This window comes from Anopheles nili, chromosome 3, assembly GCF_943737925.1.
Source record: "Anopheles nili chromosome 3, idAnoNiliSN_F5_01, whole genome shotgun sequence".
NCBI lineage: Eukaryota > Metazoa > Arthropoda > Insecta > Diptera > Culicidae > Anopheles > Anopheles nili.
In genome coordinates, this window is record NC_071292.1 from 55282471 (window position 1) to 55300882 (window position 18412).

The 18412-nt window shown below is 52.2% G+C and overlaps 1 protein-coding gene across 1 annotated transcript; it reads left to right on the plus strand.

Moving 5' to 3' along the window:
* The first annotated feature begins 603 nt into the window (after nucleotides 1-603).
* LOC128724640 (T-box transcription factor TBX10-like) lies at nucleotides 604-17691 on the plus strand. Its single transcript, XM_053818363.1, has 5 exons — nucleotides 604-685; nucleotides 5228-5390; nucleotides 15405-15672; nucleotides 15768-15905; nucleotides 16753-17691. The coding sequence occupies exons 1-5, from the start codon at nucleotides 604-606 to the stop codon at nucleotides 17689-17691; spliced, it is 1590 nt and encodes a 529-aa protein (XP_053674338.1).
* The last annotated feature ends 721 nt before the right edge of the window (nucleotides 17692-18412 follow it).

Sequence of the window (18412 nt, forward strand, 5' to 3'; positions counted from 1 at the left end):
TGTTTGTGGGCGCCGAAAGGTACCAGCGGCAAAAAGGTTGAAGTTGGCCGAAAAGTGCAGCAACACTCGCAGGGCACCCGAAAGCAAAACCTCGGAAAAGGGCAGTTGAGAAGCGATTTGTTCCGTGACTGGACGTGAATACGCGGCAGGACGGAATCACGCGGGTCTCACGCGTCGTTGGGTCGCTTTTGTGCCGCGGAAAACTCGCCGGACAGTTCGCGTGCTTTTCCACCAAGCGTCTTACTAGGACGTCACAATCAGAAAACCCGCTTGTTGCGAGACCGTTAAACTTCGTCCAAACCCTCTGTGTGCGTGTCCTTGTTTAGTGCAAGTGCGCGAAAGGAAGCATTCTGGAAAGAATAATTGGTGTACCGTCGTTGTGATGCTATCATGGATTTATTGGCCTTTTTTGCACCAAAACCGAGCGCCCCTAACTAGTGCTTTGTGTTGTGCCCCGTGAAAACCCCCGTGAAAAGCGTGTAAGCCCGAACGTGCGTAAGCGAAAGAGACCACTGCGGAACAGCAGTGAAATAGCGCCCGAACAAAAAGGAGTGAACCAAATCGGGAGCGCAAACAAACAGAGTGCATTCACCGTCAGCCACCATGACGGATCTGATCGATTTGCGGATGCATCAGCACATTGCACACGAAATCTACCGCCAGCAAATGCTGCAACGGATACCAGGTAAGGGCGCCGAATGGCTGCCAATTAGGTTGGTTTTCGCCCCGTTGCCATTCGGAACCCGCTCGAACCCGGAAGGACTCGGGGCCCGAAAAACCAACAAACCCCAGGCAACCGAATTATCGGTTCCCAGAGGACCCACAGAGGGAACGGAATGGAACACGATATGGCTGACGAACCGTTTGACAGATGCGTTTGACTGACAAATGATGGCCGCCTCCCTGCTGCGGTCGAGGACGGCAATGCACCCCGAATGCACGCATCCCGACGCATCATTATGCGGTGTTTTTCTTTTTTTTTCGGTGAAGACCAGCTCCCAACTCCAATCCATTGAGCAACGGCTGCGGGGCTGTGGTCAGTTGAGTAACGAAAAAAAAAGCCACAAACACAGACACACTCACGGGAAGCAACTATCTGGGAACGAGGGATAAAACAGTCGGAAAATTTGTTCCCTATCTGTTACAAGCAGTGTTCATCGACAAGCCGTCGCGTCGCTGAACGGCTGTGTTTGTTTTACGAAATTAGCCCCGAAAACCATCGAACCGTTTTCATCTGTTGCTGGCCAATCTCACGTTGATGATGAAGGCGAGTCCTAGCAAGGATCTACGAGCCGATCGCAACAAGATGTGGGTCGGAGTTTTGTTTTTCAAAAAAAAAAAAATGATTAATGATATCGGTGCAACCGAGGGATGCACATGTTGCACATCGGTTGCAGGAGAGCAAAGGACGGCTAATGCGTGCCTATCGCGGGTGAGGTATAATTAATTCCCCGTGCAAGACAATCCGTCAAATTGCCCGAAAACGGTCGACCGATCGATCGATCTAGACGTCACCGTTGACGTTACTGTCTTAAGGAGCTGGGACGAGTGGAAAATGTGTTGTTTTTTCGATGCGGGCAGGCGATCGTGGCGCTAGTTGGAATGTTGTTTTCGTCCTGAAGGGTTTGTTTTTTGCTTCATAAATCATCTGCGGTTGATTCCTCGAATCCTGCCGGACGTGTCGTGGGAGGAGAGAAAGGTTAGGCTTCAAAATTTCTCTCCACCCAACAACGCGGAAAATGAAGCGTCAGATGAGTTGTAGAATTGCAGTACGATCGTTTTCTTTAAACATGTTTCTTTTTATAATTGGAAATTAAACAATTTTATGCGCTTCCTCCATTAATTAATGAGCCGTACTGCGTCTAACCGGTGTAGGTGTTCGTTATGCCTTTCATCGCTAGCTTCTTTGGAGTCCAATCTGATGATAAATACGCACCCATCGAAGCATGAATTATTGCATTTATATAACGCTCAAACCCTGCCCGTCGCCACGACAGGTTACGAGGCGGGAAAGCTTCGATCTGATCCTAGCATCGCCAGCAGAAAGTATCCGCTCTTGTGCCACATCCATCATCGGTCTCATTTGCCGGACGCGCAAACCTGGGAGGTCTCGATACGCGCAAAATAATTAGTCCCCAAGCGAGCGATAAGCGGCGCGCGGCGGCGAACATGGCGTAAATCCTTCCGCCGAGCTTGGTGACTGGTTGAAAGGAGCGGTTCAAAACCCGGCAAATGCCACACCGGAGAGCGTTGCGGTGGTCGTAAATTAACATCTTCAGCCGGCCAATCCATCGGCACATTTAATCATGGCGACCATCGTAATCATTCACAACTGCACCACCGGCGACGAGTGCCACGGCCAGTGCCCTGGATTGTCCTCTGGCTGGGGCCGAGGGATTTAATACATGAAACATTATATTCGGCGAAGCACAGCTCATCGTCACTGTCAATATTTGCTGGAGAAGATATGAAACCGTTGTGGTGCTTTTTCTCTCTCTCTCTATCTACCTGCTCTGGATCCTACCAGATCCTGGCCTCGGCGAAGAGCTGTGAAACAACTCATTCATTATACTCCAAAGCCAAAACGCGCAGCATTTAAACACGCGTTGATATCAGCTCGGGGCCCTTTTTTCACTCTCCCCCCCCAGCCAGCTGAAAGTCATAAAACAATTTTAGCACCTCGCGAGAACAGTTAAGGTTTCCGCCTTTCCGCTCAAGCCACCGAGGAAAGCCTCCCGGGGCTCACAGCCGCCCAGCAACGGAGGGATGGTTTTCCCGCTCAACGACCTTTCGGTTCGGCACTCGAAAGGCACTAAAATGGCGCCCTCCTTTAGCAAACCCCCCAGGGGGAAAGGTGTGCGGTGTCGTGTCACGCAAGTCGTGACATCGGACCTCCGGATGTGGATCATAAACGTCATAACCCGCGCACCCGGGACCACCATCGTCGATCATGATGACGGCGGCGACGCTGATGATGATGATGATGATGGGCTTTCGCGAAACGGCCCTGTTTTTTTTTCTCTCGTGTGTGGCGTAAGGCGAAAGATGGGGGGAAAAAAAAAAGCACAAATAATGTACAACAACCCATTCATATCGTCCCGTGGCTGCGTTGTTCATGCGAAGCACGCAGTTCGTTTTTCAAGATGGATTTCCATCACGGCTAAATAACAAGCTAAATAGAAACGTGCCATTAATGGTCGGTGGTAGTGCTCCAGGAACGCGTGGGGAAGCGCGGTGGGCAAGGAGATGGTTTATGTTTTAAATTATGCTCGCTTTTTTGCTGGTGTTTTTTCCTGAGAGCTACAAATAGAGATATTATGGCGCAAAACGGAGAACGGAGGTTGCACCAAAAGAGGGAGGAAAACCCAAGAGCAAATTGTTGTATTTTTCTCACTTCTATTTAAATAGAATTTGAATCCCTTTTTCTTGAAACAAATGCTGTAGTTTAAGAAAGGCTTTTGTGGCTGCTAAAATCTATTTTACATCGTCCAATCGCGCCACTCTTAGTTGCACACCAGAAAGAGCTGGCAGCTCGTTCCGCTTAGGCAGCTTAGTATGTTCAGCATTCTGACTCCAACATCCAGCACGGCTGGGTGCCGAGATGGCCAAATACCTGCAGCCCTCGAATTCTTCCCTTGTCGTGGCGGACCGCGCACGAAGGGCACACGAAACGAAACCCACCGCCAGCCGACAGCAGCGTGATGTTAAACGAGAAGAAAAACAAACGATGATCTTAATCATCTCAGCCGCCCGGCCTTACCATGGCGGCTCGTCGCTGGCAGAGTGCGTTGAGAGAATTATTCGTTTTTACGGCACACCGGAAAGCATATTACGTTCCACTTTTTTTCGCTGGGCCCACTCACGGGGACACGGTAGGGATGGCTTTGATAACGACCCCGCCGGGTGTGCGTGTGTGTGTGTGTGGGGTGGCAAACGCCAACCGCGAAGGACGCGCAACAACGCGATCTTCGCCAGGCGGACGAAATGTCATGAGGAGCTGCGATCGTGCGATCGAGCAAGCGAACAAGAACGAGAAGCATAAGTCGCCCCCCAAAAAAAACGAAGGAAAGAAAGAGAGAGAGAAACTCCGAGCGAGCATAGATGGGATCCAAGACGGCGGTGGAATGTGGATATGAATGTTTGAAAAATCAACGGCGCCAAAGCCTCACGACTGGTAACAAGAACGAATTAATGATATAATTTTTTTCCCGCTCTATGTTCGCGCTCTGTCACTCCCATGGCACCGTGAGGGTGCCCTTTCTATGCCTTCCTTTTCGGGCCCATCCTGGGACACTTGGCGGCGCTGTGTGGCCAGTGTGTGAGACGAATCATCCCTCGACGTGGACTGTTTTTCGTTGGTTCTTTCATTCGCTCACTCACCCTCCCATGTCCTTTCTCTTGGCCACGAAATAAATGAGTATGAAATTTCCATTTTCACGGCTCATAATCCCTTTCGGAGGCCCCGTTGTGGTGGGGACCGGGGAAACTAGGGAACGGCGCAAGCCGAGCCGCAGAAGGGCAGCGAAAGAAGAGAAAGACAAAAGCGAACCCAGACGGCAGTAGAAACAAAAGGAGGCAGCAATAACACAACAGGAAAAAAAAACACACAGGGAAGGCATTGAGAAATAAACATCTAACGAACCTCATCTTGACAGGGCACTGACAAACTGGTTGAGCTTCTCATTTTCCTTACCTCCCCATCGCGTCGCAGCTTCCGCCTAGTCCCTAGCCGGTAGTCCTAGGGGTCGCTTCGCTCTTTCCCAGCTCTTTTCCTCGGCCTTCTCAAAGCCCGTCATCTCGAAGGCTTCTTCGCTGGAAACGCGATCATTCTCGATCGCCCTCGCTTCTAGCTCGCTCTAGGTGCCCCCCGCAAGTTCTGCAAGTCGTTCTGCCCCCTCGCAGAAGGCAAGCAAAGCGCAAAACGAACCGTGAAACCCCAAACGCACCCAAACCGACCTCAATGTACCTGCGGAACGTACCACGAGCGCCGATTCTCGTGCCTACGAGCTGCGAGCGGCTGGAGTTAATCGAATTGGGCTAATTATCTTTTATTTAATTTTCTAATCACCCTTCGAGAGGCTGCAGGCGGTGGTCGCGGGTGTACCGGAGCACCGGATTTCCATCCCCTCTCCCTCATTTTTCACCCCTTCCGGTGGCTCCGATGGGAATGACACGAATGGACCCGTTTTGGGTGGAGATTTTCTCAACGCTTCGTTTGTCGTTTCAGATCCGTTTCCGACGATGCTGCCGGTTCCGGTGCCATCGATGCATGCGATGGCGCTACCACCACGCTACTCGCTGCCCGGCGTTGAGCTGAAGCTGCAGAATAAGGAGCTGTGGCGTGAGTTCCACAAGATCGGCACGGAAATGATCATCACGAAAAGCGGCCGGTAAGTAGGCGCGGTTGAGTTTTGTGGTTTCTGGCGCATCATCTACAGGCCTGGGGGAAAACCCCCGTTCCGTTATTCATGGGGGTGAATTAGAAGAGGAAAAAAAGTCGCCCACTCTAGTAGGGCGTTTATTCTTGCAAAAACCTTAAAACCACCATCGACCTGTAAACAACATTCCGCCACGCTACGGCGACGGACCACTTGACGTCGGGCGGTCCAAAAACATTGCCCCGAAAGCCCAAAAGGTACCAACAACAATCCGCACCGGATGTGGTTCTGGCGCCATCTGTGTTTGTCGCCGTTACTGCCAGGAACGTACCGGTGCGGTAGTCTAATGGCGTTCAAAATGGCGCCCCGGTGCCATTTGTTTGTTCCGGAACCGCAAACAACCGCGGAAAGGTTGGCCCTTTGTTTTGGTCCCTGCTTTATTTTTTTTTTGCCTCATTTTCCTCCCACCAGAGCCATTGGCTCCAGCAGGGGGTGCGTCTCGAGTTTGTTTGCGAAGGATGCGGGCATCGTTGGCGGATGTTTTTGTTTTGTTTTCCCAAACGGTGACGATTGGGAGGTGTTTTCGGGTTTTGCTTCATCCACCGCTCAGACTGTCGCCAAGGGCGCACTGTTTGCCGTTTCAGGTGGGACTGTTTGCCAAAAGCGGTGCCGGCGACTTGACGAAAAGTCAAAAAGCCGGCCACGGAAAAAGCCACTCAATTGCGAAAGGACAATGGAAATGCACGGTCCTTGGCAAAGACATTCGCTAAAGCTCGAGTCCTTGATGCTCGAGCTGCATACGTATCGCATTCGCCCAACAGCATCTGAATGCTTTAAAAGCGATTGATTTATCATTCGACGCGGTCAGAAGCGTAATCCGACGTGACGGCTTATAATGATCCATTCGGGCGGAAATCGAACAACGCCACATGAGTGCGTATCATCGTCATTTTATCCGTGCCGTCCTGCGATCGTCATCGATAGCTTGCCAGCGCGATCGAAGTGCACCACTCGATCCTAGATTAAATCCCTCCAGACGGGCCATTAAATCGCTGCCCCGAGCTCACCGTGGGCGCCTTTCACAGGTGCCGAACGTAAAACTGCACCCGAGCCACCCCCGGGATCCGAGCCTCCGGAGTAAGCTACTAATCAAAGGCACGTCAGTTCCCACCAGGCGAGGTGGTTGGTGTGTCCCTACTTAAGATTCCTTCCACCGGACCCAGGGGGTTCAACCTAAGGCAGCGCCCGCGATGGCTCCGATGTGTGATGAGATTATTTATATCCTGAAAACCTATAATTAGCCGGAAGAAATATTTCCATTTATAATGCGCTACATTAAATATTGTGATAGTCCCGGCCCGATACGGCCCGAATAAGGGGGCTCTCATACGCTTTTCTCCTCCGATCGATCCCGGCTTGTGGCTAACGAGCTTTGGGGAGGCGAGGATTTATTTTTGGGTTATTTTTTTCTTCTGCTAGAGCCTCAAGTTTCACTCGCTAGCTGTGTGATTTTGGGCTAAATGAGAAGCGAGCTGCCTGTTTTTGAGCCAACGCGATGAGCCCCGCGTACTCGAGGCCGGCTCGCAGCAGACAAGTGTTAAGTTTATCACACATTCACCCTGAGCGAATGATCCCGGGAGGGCGTTACCGTCGGTCCAGATTCCGCTACGGGTCGTCTCCGACGTCGGTCGACACCGAGCATGATAGACGGTGCCAGCGGATCTAAATAAAAAAAAATAACACCACTTGACGCCCGAGCCTTGACATGGGCCGAGCGATCCGAGAGCCTGGGAAAAACGAACGCGCGCGTGTGCACACGCCTTGGACCGACGGGACCGGGACGTTTGTCTAGCTCTGCCAGCATGTGGTCCTGGCGCCCGAATATTTCACCCCTGGAAGAGTTCGAGACAGCGAACATCGGGGGAAAAAAACGGTCCAACGAAAAAAAAAATGCACCGATTCATAAACACAACCAAAACCGTCCGACAACGGGACAACGTTGGAACGATCGTCTCGAGGATGGTTGATGTGTTCTTGCGGGTGCATCCAGCGGGCGTAAAAAACACGCCACGCCAACTGCGATCCGGGACGAGGTGATGGACGCAACCACAAATATGCACGGTTTGCTGAGATCCAGGATCCGATAGCTGGCGGTAAAGGATATGCTTCAGACACGCTCCACAAAGTGTCACACCCATAACCATTAACAGCAGACACCGATCGATCGTGGCGTAACAAGGGACGATCGTCACGGGACAGTCGTGTGGAATCCTTCCTAACTAGGGTCCTGTGTGTCCTGTCGGTTGTTAGCTACATGCGTCCGCGATAACACACCCATTTCCTCGATCATGATCGCGGGTCGGAAAACTGACAGCTCCTGCAACAGCTGACGAACAACGCGAACAAGTGGGTGACAGTTGGATGGGAAACACTTCGAACCGGGTGAGCGGTTGTTTGCCGCAAGCGGGTAAAGTGTTATTGCTAGACCATTTCCATCAGCTACAGCCGGGCGTGAAGCGTTTGTGAGCCGCATTTGTGCGTGGCAAGTGTTGTGAGAGCTAATTTATTACACTTCTAAATCGAGCTCGTGCTTTGGAGGCATATGCAAGGCACTCATTTGTTTATTACTTTCAAACTTACAAGCGCCTGCGACTACGCGAGGGGCTCGTTCCATACTCACATTTGATTCGAATTATCTGCTTCATACGTGCGTTCGCGTGGAGTGGATGCGATATTAGCCTGACGCGACGAGTTATTATAGTTCGTGCGTGCTTAGGCGTCGTAACATCAGCGCGGTTGAATGATTGCGAACGTTTGCTACCGATGAGAACGCGGGTAATTGCAACAGATTCGTGTCAGGGTTTACTTTATCATACCGTCGAACGATTATTCAATTTGTTTCTAGCACGTTATTATCGGCGGAAAGCCATGGCGGATTTATTGCTAATGTTTGAAGAGCAAACAATTCATCAACCGTAACGGATAGTCTGCACAAAACAAATAACGATCATATCGCTCATCTATTTCACTTATAATGGACAAATGAAGCGAAAAATGAAGAAAAGAGTTAAAAAAATAGGGCTTCCCATGGAGTCAAAAAGGGAAACAAACACCACCGAATGAGTTAACGGCAACGCAATGAGCCGTGAAAAGCGGTTCTAGTCAAATGAGAACACGCCGACACGGTGATGAGTATAATCAAACGCACGGTGAACGCAAATACCGTGTGATAAATGTGGCGTGGGGCATTTTTCACGTCATAAAAATTATACGCACCCGAATTTCTCCTTTGCATCCCTTTCAGGGAAACTCTATCTTGTGTAGGGCATGGGAGAGAGATACAGAGAGAGAGAGAGCGAGAGCGAGATGGAGCAATCGATCCTTCGGTCCAAAGCCGTCGTGACCCGGCCCCGGGATAAACGCCGGGCAATAAATTCTCTCCCAGCGGTGCGGCCATCCTACCGGAAACCGTTAAATTCGAAGCCACGGCCTTCCTCGTGGCGGCTAGTTCCCGCGCAAGTGCGCCAACAACTGGACCAAGCGAACGAAGGGCTATGGCTTTTGTTTTACTCCGTTTTGGTGGTGCGCCCGCACGGATGCTCGCCCGCGTCTAGCCGCGTTTGATTTATGTAGATTCTCTCAGGGCCCGCAATCCGAACCCACCGGGGACCACCTGATGATGCGACCGAAAAAAAGGGAGCCCAACGAGACATCGAGCATCGACAACAACGGAAAACGAAGCAAAGACAAAAGCCTCCACAGGCGGGATCACTTCCACGGGGTGGGTATCCATCCAATCGTTCCGCGAGCGAGCTAATGAGCTGGTGGCAAACGGGAGAGAAAGAAACGTGCACACACACACACACACACACGTGGTCGCATAAAACATATAAAACATAACCTGCTGGTGTGACTCCTGCGGCTGCTGGAGTCGCTCCACCGTTCGAAGGGACGATCCGGCTCCAGCGCAGCGCGGATAACGAGCGACGGGTGTCCATTCGCTGGAGCCACCCGTGAATGGAGCCTTCTCTCGGGCTCCTGGGAAGGGAACGGCACGGGTTCCCGGGGGGGGGAGGGGGAGGTGGGGTGAAAAACGATAAATATCAATGAAGTGAAGAGAAAAAGGAAGAAATATAAAATGTTATTACCATGTTGGCGCCTCCCCGACGAGCCGGCGTGCAGAACGGAGCGAAGTGGACAGTGGATCCCGGGCGTGAGCCTTGGAGCAATGGTGGAATGTGTTTTTAATTTTTCAATTTTCAGAATTACCCGCTTCGCCTCGGCCTAGCGGTGGCGTGGCGGTGGTTTGAGATGGAGGGTTCGTGGCGTGCTGCGGCCGTTTTTTGGCCGGGGGTTCGTCGTCTGTGCGCCTGTTGAAGTCTTTCGATCTCTCTTCGCTCGTTCGCCCGTGTGTGCGCGGTTTCGGACCCGCCTGGTGGGTCAGTTTCGTGCTGAGTTCTTGAGAGAGTAATCACCCACCGCACCCGCGGGGGTGGAGGGAGGGAGGGGTGGTGGTGATGGGGGAGGAGGTTGTGCGCTCTCTCTGACGCTTGGTAATTATGCGCCTAAAATAATAGTTGATTGTCAAAAGGCGAGGATCATGCGATCATGTGGAGGTGGGCTGAAGGACGACAATCGGTGCGCGCGTGTGTGTGGGTGTGTGCGTGTGTGTATGGTGGTGATGATGATGGGCGCCCTTGTTTTCCTCCGACCACACATCCACACAGCCCGTAATCACCACCGATCGTTGCTCCGGCGCTTCCTTCACGCAATGGAAAATTATTCGAAGACCCACGAACGCGGGCCCGCACAAGAGCCGAAGCAAAAGCAGGGCAGAGTAAAAGAGAGAGAGAGAGAGAGAGAGAGAGAGAGAGAGAGAGAGACAATAGTGAGACGAGGAGAAGAAAAAAAAACCAACGAGCAACCAGAAAACTAGCTTGTTAGTGATCATCGAGAAAATTTTTACGCACTCGTAACAAAGCGCACACACGCACGCCTAGTTATGCATACGGGCCGCGATCGAGCGAGAACTGTAAAACAAAATATCCAATAATTTCGCCTGATTTGCCTCGATCACGGGTTGTTAAAGGGTTGTTTGGTGGTGTTGGCTTGTATTTTGTTGTTGTTGTTGTTTTTTTTCTCGCTGCTTTTCTTCGCTCTTTTTGGCCCCGCTCGAAATTTCGACCGCGTTCGTTAAAGAATGCTTGCGTCCGTTTGGTGTTTTGATGTTTTTTGATTTTCCCTGACACCTTCCCACCCACCCGAGGGGGAATGGTGGAGAGCGGGGGGGGGAGTGGGAAAGCGAGTGCCGCAGATTTTCCTCCGCCCACGCACCGCCACCGTGCGTTTCGGGCAGTTAACTTTAATACCTACGGGGGCCGTCTGATTGATTGAATTGATTGTTCTTACGGCCTCGGACTGACAGTTGGGCGCGTATTTTTTGTTTTGTTTTTGCTGCTTTTTCTTTTCTCTTCGCTCCGTCCCCTCGGCTGGGTTGTTTTCTCCACCCTCGAATCATCCACCACGTCCTGGCTCCCCATACGATCGATGGGTGCCCTGATTTCTGCTCCCAACTTCAGCCGCGGTACCACAGGCGCTCGGGTGATCGTTTGTTTGTGTTGTTTAACATCCCAACCGTGGGGTGGGGTTTTTTTTTCGCCGATCGGGGTGGCTCACCCCACCCGGAGGGGGTGTAATGCCGCTATCAGCGGACAGTGGAGCGCGATCGTTGCCAAAGTCGTTAACCAAACAGCCCGCCTGGATGGAAATGGGACCGCGGCTGTCCCGGCGAGGAGGAACGAGCCCAAAAGTAAACAGACAATTATTTACTTCTAACCAAATCATCACGCGTAATTGTAATTCGAATGTGTTGATTGTATGTAATTTTCCACACTTGCTAATGAGAAGCAATTATATCTTCGAAATAATGGGGGAGGAGCGCAGCGAGTGGAGAGAAAAAAAAAGCAACAAGAAGACCATCGGCGCATCGCACGGAAAAATTCTCCCATCGGGATGGCCTCGCCGGTAATCTTCTGCATTCCTCGAAAGCGTTTTCGGAAATGGTCTTCTGCCGTGCGCCTTCGCCCTGGTATGGTGGAGATTTCCTCTCGCACGGATCGCGCTCGTTTGAATCGTTTCGGGTGTTTTGTGGCTGCGCTGGAGCACAATGCGCCTTTGGTGGATAAATGAGCAATAATTTCTATCATTGCTCTTCGGTTGTAATGTTGCTAGCATTATCGATTTCGATCAAATTACGGCATGAGTAAAACCTCAAATATAGTTCACCAGCTTCTTCAAGCTTCCATAAAGCCCCATCGATCGAATGAAACCCTCAGTTTAGTCTCTCATAGCAGCGCAGGAAAAACGAACGCCACAAACGATCAGCACACGGCGCGAACGAAACGAGTGAACCGCTCGATTAGCCAGCCAGTACAGTAGCGTCCAATTAGCAGCAGCGCACAATCCCGTAGACACCGTACCGTTGGCCCGCGCTTCCTTTTAAAGGCCTGACGTGGCGTCTAGGAGCGTGATCGAAGGCCCAGTACCGAGAGTACCCGTTTTCCCTTTGGCCGCGTGAGCGCGACGGTCCGCGAAGGCGCAAAAAACTGTCTAGCGCACTGATTGATTTTATATTGCATCGCTAATTTGCAGTGCACACGAAAAAATACATAATTCATGCTCGGTTGTACGCGCCCGTGGTGCGAACGGATGCGATATCACTTTTCTGACATATTAACTTGCCACTCTCTCGCCTCGGTGATCAGGCGATTGCTCGATCGCATGCGTGTGGGGTCGTCGTTTTGATATGGCTTATGGGATTTTTCCAACATAAATGGGGAAGCTAATAGATGCACACCCAGTTTTTGAGACTTTTAACCCCTCAATTTGGTGCGCTGAAAGCTTCACTTGTACATGAATATGTCCACCACCGATCCCAGAGTGAGGAAGACCATACAAATCTCGCCTTACTCGGGCTCATCGTTTTTATGAGCCACATCGCACAACAACTGCACACAATGGCCAAGCAGGGAAGAAAAACACCACCAGTTCACCGGCAGTTGAGAACCTCCAGAAGGCGATACCTTCCTGACAGGACGAGATGCTCGATCTTGACGAGCGCAATCACAAATGGCGGTGGGATGAAGACAGAAGCAAAAAAAAACAAACCAGCGAACACGCTTCTGCGGATGGGGTTTTATTTGCGGCTCATAAATTGTGCACGCTACCGTTGGTGGCTGTTTCGCTTCATCAAGGCGCTGCTGCCGAGTTCGTTGCGGTGTTGTTGGGTTGGCTTTTCTTTCGCCTTCTGGAGTGATCTTTTCCGGGCTTTTTTTGTTGCTACCACCTCGCAATTGAGCACTTGCGCCAAGCGCGTGGTACTCCGATTGACAAGCCATCCGTAGCTGACTCGGAGGATTTGATTGGAAGCCTCCCAATGTAAGCGCACAAAAATCGGTCAGGGATGACCGACGTCGAGGCTCGATTTCGCGGGAGTGAAGCGATGGGCGGCAACCTGGGAGAGAAAAAAAACGTTACGCGATCGCTGCGTAAGGTGTCAAAAGTTGACAAACAACTACCAGAAAGTTCGCTCCGGTGTCGTTGCGGTGTTGGGTTTTTTTGCGCCTTTTTATCGCCCCATCGAACCGGCGCTGGGTGAAAAGCGTTTGAAATCCATCCTCCCGAACGGCGTCCGCTTCCTGCGGTGCGTTCGCGAGTGTGGTTCGTTTCGGAGTGTGCTTATTTTCTTCCCTATTTTTTTGCTGTTATTGCTTTGTTTGGTAAGCGAAATCGGATCGTATTACGTTTTAAATGGGTAAAAATTACAGTTATCAAAAACGGCGGGAGCCAAACCGAGCCCAAAACCGGCGGTCGGATCGAATGTCTGACGTCCGGCCGGACAAAGCAACCACTGCGTGCGTTGCCATGGAAACTCGTGGGGTAAGCTAATACTACTATGTTTGCGAGTCCGCTCAAAGAACGCGCGAGGATAAATGTAACATTTTCCCGAGCTTTATGGAGAAGCTCGAGCTTTTTTTTTTGCTTCCCGCTCGCGATCCCCAATAAATAAATCCGAATAATTGCACTGACACCGCAATTAAACTAGGCAACATGCCCGCGGCTCGGGCAGAGAATCGCAACAAAGTTTAAAAGCTCGCTTGCCTCGGTCGTTTCGAACACCACCCTCTAGGGGGTTTTCATGCGCCATCCGCAGACCCAGATCGTGGCCCCAAAGAGAAGAGCCCGCGAAAATCTCGCCCAAAGCAAAAACTAACAAACCTATTTGTTAGAACCATATTATATGATCCATCGCGTATCAGCTCGTTACATCAGCGAGGAAGCAGCCGTTGCCGCCACTGGCTCTGTGGTTTTTGATTTATGCGCTCCATCCGTGGCGCCAGGGTGCAATTTTATGGTGGCTTTCGGCGCAGGGCTGGACACCGAAGCCCATCCGGAACAATATCTCAATGGACGCTCTGGTTCTGGTCTGCGTTCATGGCACGTTCGCGAATTCTCATTTCGAACCTTCGACTTGTGTTCGGTGCTCCCCTTTTTTCTTATGCAAATAGGGTGGGCTAAGACGCCAGTAGTGGTGAAGACATGAGGGTGAGCTCCACTAACGAGCCCTCAGGCAGCTTGTGGAAGATGCGCAAAGAAAAGCCCCGAGCCGGACGAAACCCTGGCGCGCGAAAGGTAAACAAAAATGCGTTACACAAAGCCCAAATTGCAGAACGCGTTGTTCAGGCGACCGAGAGGAGAATGCTACCGTGAGGAGCGGGAAAAGGGGGAGAGGGAAGGAGGGGAGGGGGCAAATGAGGACCTTGGCGTCGGAAAGGGACACGCGATGGGTGAAGTACTTCAACCAGCTGTGCGTCCCAGCGAACGATACTCGCACTGAAATGACGAAAAACGTGCTAACTGGCTTCTGGTTTCGACGTGCGTCTGTGTATGTGTGTGTGTGTGGTTGGTGGGTGGGTGGGTTGCTCGGGGAGGATTGGGTGGTCATTTCTTTCAAACTTCCCCCCCTCCCTCGGTCCACACGATCCCCTGCGCCACGGACGAACCTTGATTGGTGCTGGAGTGCTGGAGAAAATTTGTGAAAACGTATCATTAAAATTGATTTGTAGCGATGAAATAATAATTTAGCAGACCTGAAATTATACGGCTCGCGGGTTACGGTGCGGTGCGGGAGCAGAAGAGCCCGCGAAACGCTCGGCCCCAGGGGTGACGGTACCGTTGCCGAAACGAGACGCACGCGGCGTGGCGTAAGACAATTGAGCCAAGTCTGGCGAAGGTCCGCCGCGAGAACAAAAGCAAAATGAGTGAGCGAGAAAGCGATGCCCACCCGATCTCGTTAAGTTGATGCCTTTGTTGGTTTTTCTCGTCGTCCTTCAAGGGGCGTCCGTGTGGCTCCGTGTTGGCGGGTTTGCGAACGCTTCGAAGATCGCGTTTGGCAGAAGTTGGAGATGATGCGATCGTTGCGAGGATCTGGCAGGACACCGGGTGAGCATGGTTCGGGCGCCATCCTCGCATTCCTTTCGCATCGGGGGTTGTGTTATAAATTTCGAGCCCACGATCCTCCGGACGTTCCGGACGGATAATTGAGGTCCTGGGAGCAATTTAAATTATCACCTGTTGCGTTGTTGCCCCAGAGCAGCCGGAACCGGAAGAAAACCCGCGTCGGAGTTTGTTTTATTCGACGTCCGGAGCCGTGGAGGAGTAGTTTTGTTGTTTGTTCTGCTTATGAGGGACGAAATATTCGCTCTTGACAGCTTGGCCAGCACGGCTCAAGGAACGCCCGCTAATGAGAGGCAGATAATACCCCCCAATTTTCGTTTGGCCCTTTTCCACGCGTTGACAGTAAGCTGATGTCGATAATTAGGCGTACCTTGGTTTTTTTTTTTCTCCCGAGCTTCGATTCCGTTCCTAATCATTATCTTTCACCCATGGCGCACTTCCGCATCTCGATCCCCTTTTTCCCATTTTCTAATCTCTGGTTTCTCTCTCTTTCTTTTCGGACAAACACAGCCGCATGTTCCCGTCGATGCGCCTGACAGTGGATGGACTGGACGCGGACACGAACTACTGCGTGCTGCTGGAGATGATGCCCATTAGCGACTGCCGGTTTAAGTTCAGCGGTTCCCAGTGGGTGCCGGCGGGTGGTGCCGAACCCCAGAGCCCCCAACGATTCTGCCTACACCCGGACAGCCCTGCCCTTGGTACACACTGGGCCTCGCAGCCGATCGTCTTCAACAAAGTGAAGCTCACGAACAACACGCTCGACAACAATGGTCACGTAAGTAGCCTGAAGGAGAGCCACGTGGCCACATCCTTTCGTTGTCGGCGGGCATTAAGGAGACACTCAACATTTTTTTTTCCTTCACCCACCAGGTCGTACTGACCAGCATGCACAAGTACCAGCCACGGATTCACATCATCCGCACGTCGGACCCGTCCCAGATCCCTTGGGCCGCTCAGCAGGCGTTCGTTTTCCCGGAAACCGAGTTTGTCGCCGTCACAGCCTACCAGGTGAGTTCGGAAGCTGCGGATGTAGTTATGCATGTGGTCGTGAGACGCCATCGTTCGCCTTCGAAAGGCAGCTCGATCGGCTTAGGCGCGATTTCGGCGGTCCTTTTGACCGGCACGAGGGTGAGTTTTGATCGATCCGCTTCCAGTCGCAGACCAGTCGGACATGTTTTCTGTCACCAGCTCTTGGATACGGCCACAGAAGCAGGCTGGGGATTGAAAGCGGAACCGAAGCTCGGTACGTCTGCTTACGAGCGACGCTGCCGTGAGCTTTCCGAGGGATTGAAAGTGACTGATTGGTCGTGCGGTGCGTTTTCTTGTTCGCCGCGATCGCTAATGCCTGCTAAAGATCTTAATTACGAGCCAACCTGAGCAGCGGCTCGGGACTGTCTTTTTTCGTCGGAGCTTTTGGTTAGTTCTTTGCCGACGAAGCGCTGAAATGGGCTCCAAAATGGAGCCCGTTCGGATCGAATGTCAAACGGGAATGCTTTCGGATATTTTTGGTCTGTTTTTTGTTTCTTTTGTTGGATGCGCATTCTTCGTCCTTCTGTCGGTGCGTTAGAAATGTCAGGGGTGTCTAATGGCGCCCGTGTTAGCTCGTACTGATGATATTCGTTGGCTTGAGATTGCCCTCCCAAATACTCACGGTTTGAAAAAAAAAAAACACGTCAAATAAAGCAACCTCGTTATAAATCATCCCAACTCCGACCGGCGCCACTGTCGCGAGCGAAAGAAGTGCGATCGACATGCGTAGAATTTGTACTGCCTCGCGTAGCGTTTCCCGACCCAGGACGGTTTTGTGACATTTCCTTTCCGTTTCTTTTCTCCAACCCCCTTTCGCATCCCCCAGAACGATCGCATCACGAAGCTGAAGATCGATAACAACCCCTTCGCCAAGGGATTCCGCGAGACGGGCCAATCCCGGTGCAAGCGCAAGATGGGCTGCAATGCATCAACGTCATCCTCATCGTCCTCCTCGTCCTCCTCGGGTGTGTTAGGACCCGCGAGTGAGGGTGGAATCGACGGCAATGGCGTTGGTGGTGGTGGTGCTGGTGGCCACCTGACGGATGACGAGGATCGCCACGAACTGCACGAGCTGATCAAGCGGCCCAGATCAAACGGATCACCCGCGTCCGACTGCACCCTGCACGAGGGTGGACCCCCGCTCTACCACCGCCTTCACCAAACCAACCTGCGGCCTTTCCCACCATCACCCGAGCTGCTGATGCGCCAGTACAATCAGATGTTCAACCCCGGCTGGATGGATTTGATGTTGCCGTACTTCGCGCGCACGCATCCACCATACCATCAGGCGCATCCACACGCACCACCTCACCATCACCATCCCCATCACCACGGGCAGCCTCCTGGGGGTGCGTTCCTGGGACCTCTAGCGCACAGCGGCATGTTACCGAGCCACGGACCGCCAGCTCGAGCGCCAATCGTCTCACCGACCCACTCGAACCCGGACTCGAACCCGGAGCTCGATCGATCGTCGGCGTTCGTTGTGCGAACGCCCCAAACGAGTGGCAGTGATTACGAGGCGTCGACAGAACGACCCCCAGACAGCCCACCCGGGTCGGGATCACCGAAATCGACGATCCTGCGACCGGCCGCCATTCGTCCTGCGGCGCCAGGATCAGCTTCACCTAGCCGAGGGGGACCTACGGGGCAACCGGGGCTCGGTGATCACGGTGGTGGGGGTGATCATGGTGGTGGAGGTGATCCCGCCGGGGGTGATCCCGAGCGGAAGATCAACTTCAGCATCGCTTCCATACTGCTGCTGTAGTGACCCTAGTAGCGGACGATGGTGCAGCCTTCAACCAAACCTTCCTGTGAACCAAGTGCCTTAGCGTCGTGGTCGAAAACTGCAAGTATTACGCGCGTGTGTGTGTGTATATATGTATGTGTGCGTGTGTGTGTAGTTGAGGATGAGTAGAGAGATAAATAAAAGATGGTACGGGTGCGCCCTTGTGCCACCGAGATGAGATGAGCCGCTCGTTTTTTTCTTTTTCTTCTTGCCCTTCGATTGTTATCCGATCCTTGCGATCGTTCATTCGACGTCCGAAAGCCAACCCAGGCACACCGGCTGGTAGGTATCCTTTTAACGTGATACATCTTATTAAGCGGAGCCCACCATGAGCTGCTTCTTCTGCTGCTTTGCTTCACCTTTTTCCTTCTGCCTTCTGTCCACGGAGGCGGCTTTCCGAGTGGCACATTCAAATTGGCACAATTGGCAACAATTTCTTAACCATTTTGCGTCCGACCAAGCCGACGGGTCCGGTCTTATCCTTCCCGTTCCATTGTGCCAAGCCCCGGTGCTCATCTGCTCCGAGAGTGGTCATTGTGGTGGTGGAAAAATATTTTCCCCACCCGACAAAGACGAACCACTTGAGGCGAACTATGGCCCAAGGACTTCACCGGGCAGAGAAAGGAATCGTTATCCTTTTGACCGGTGCCTTTCGGTTTTGCGGTTCCTGCCTAGCCACTTACGCGTAATAGGACTTTGA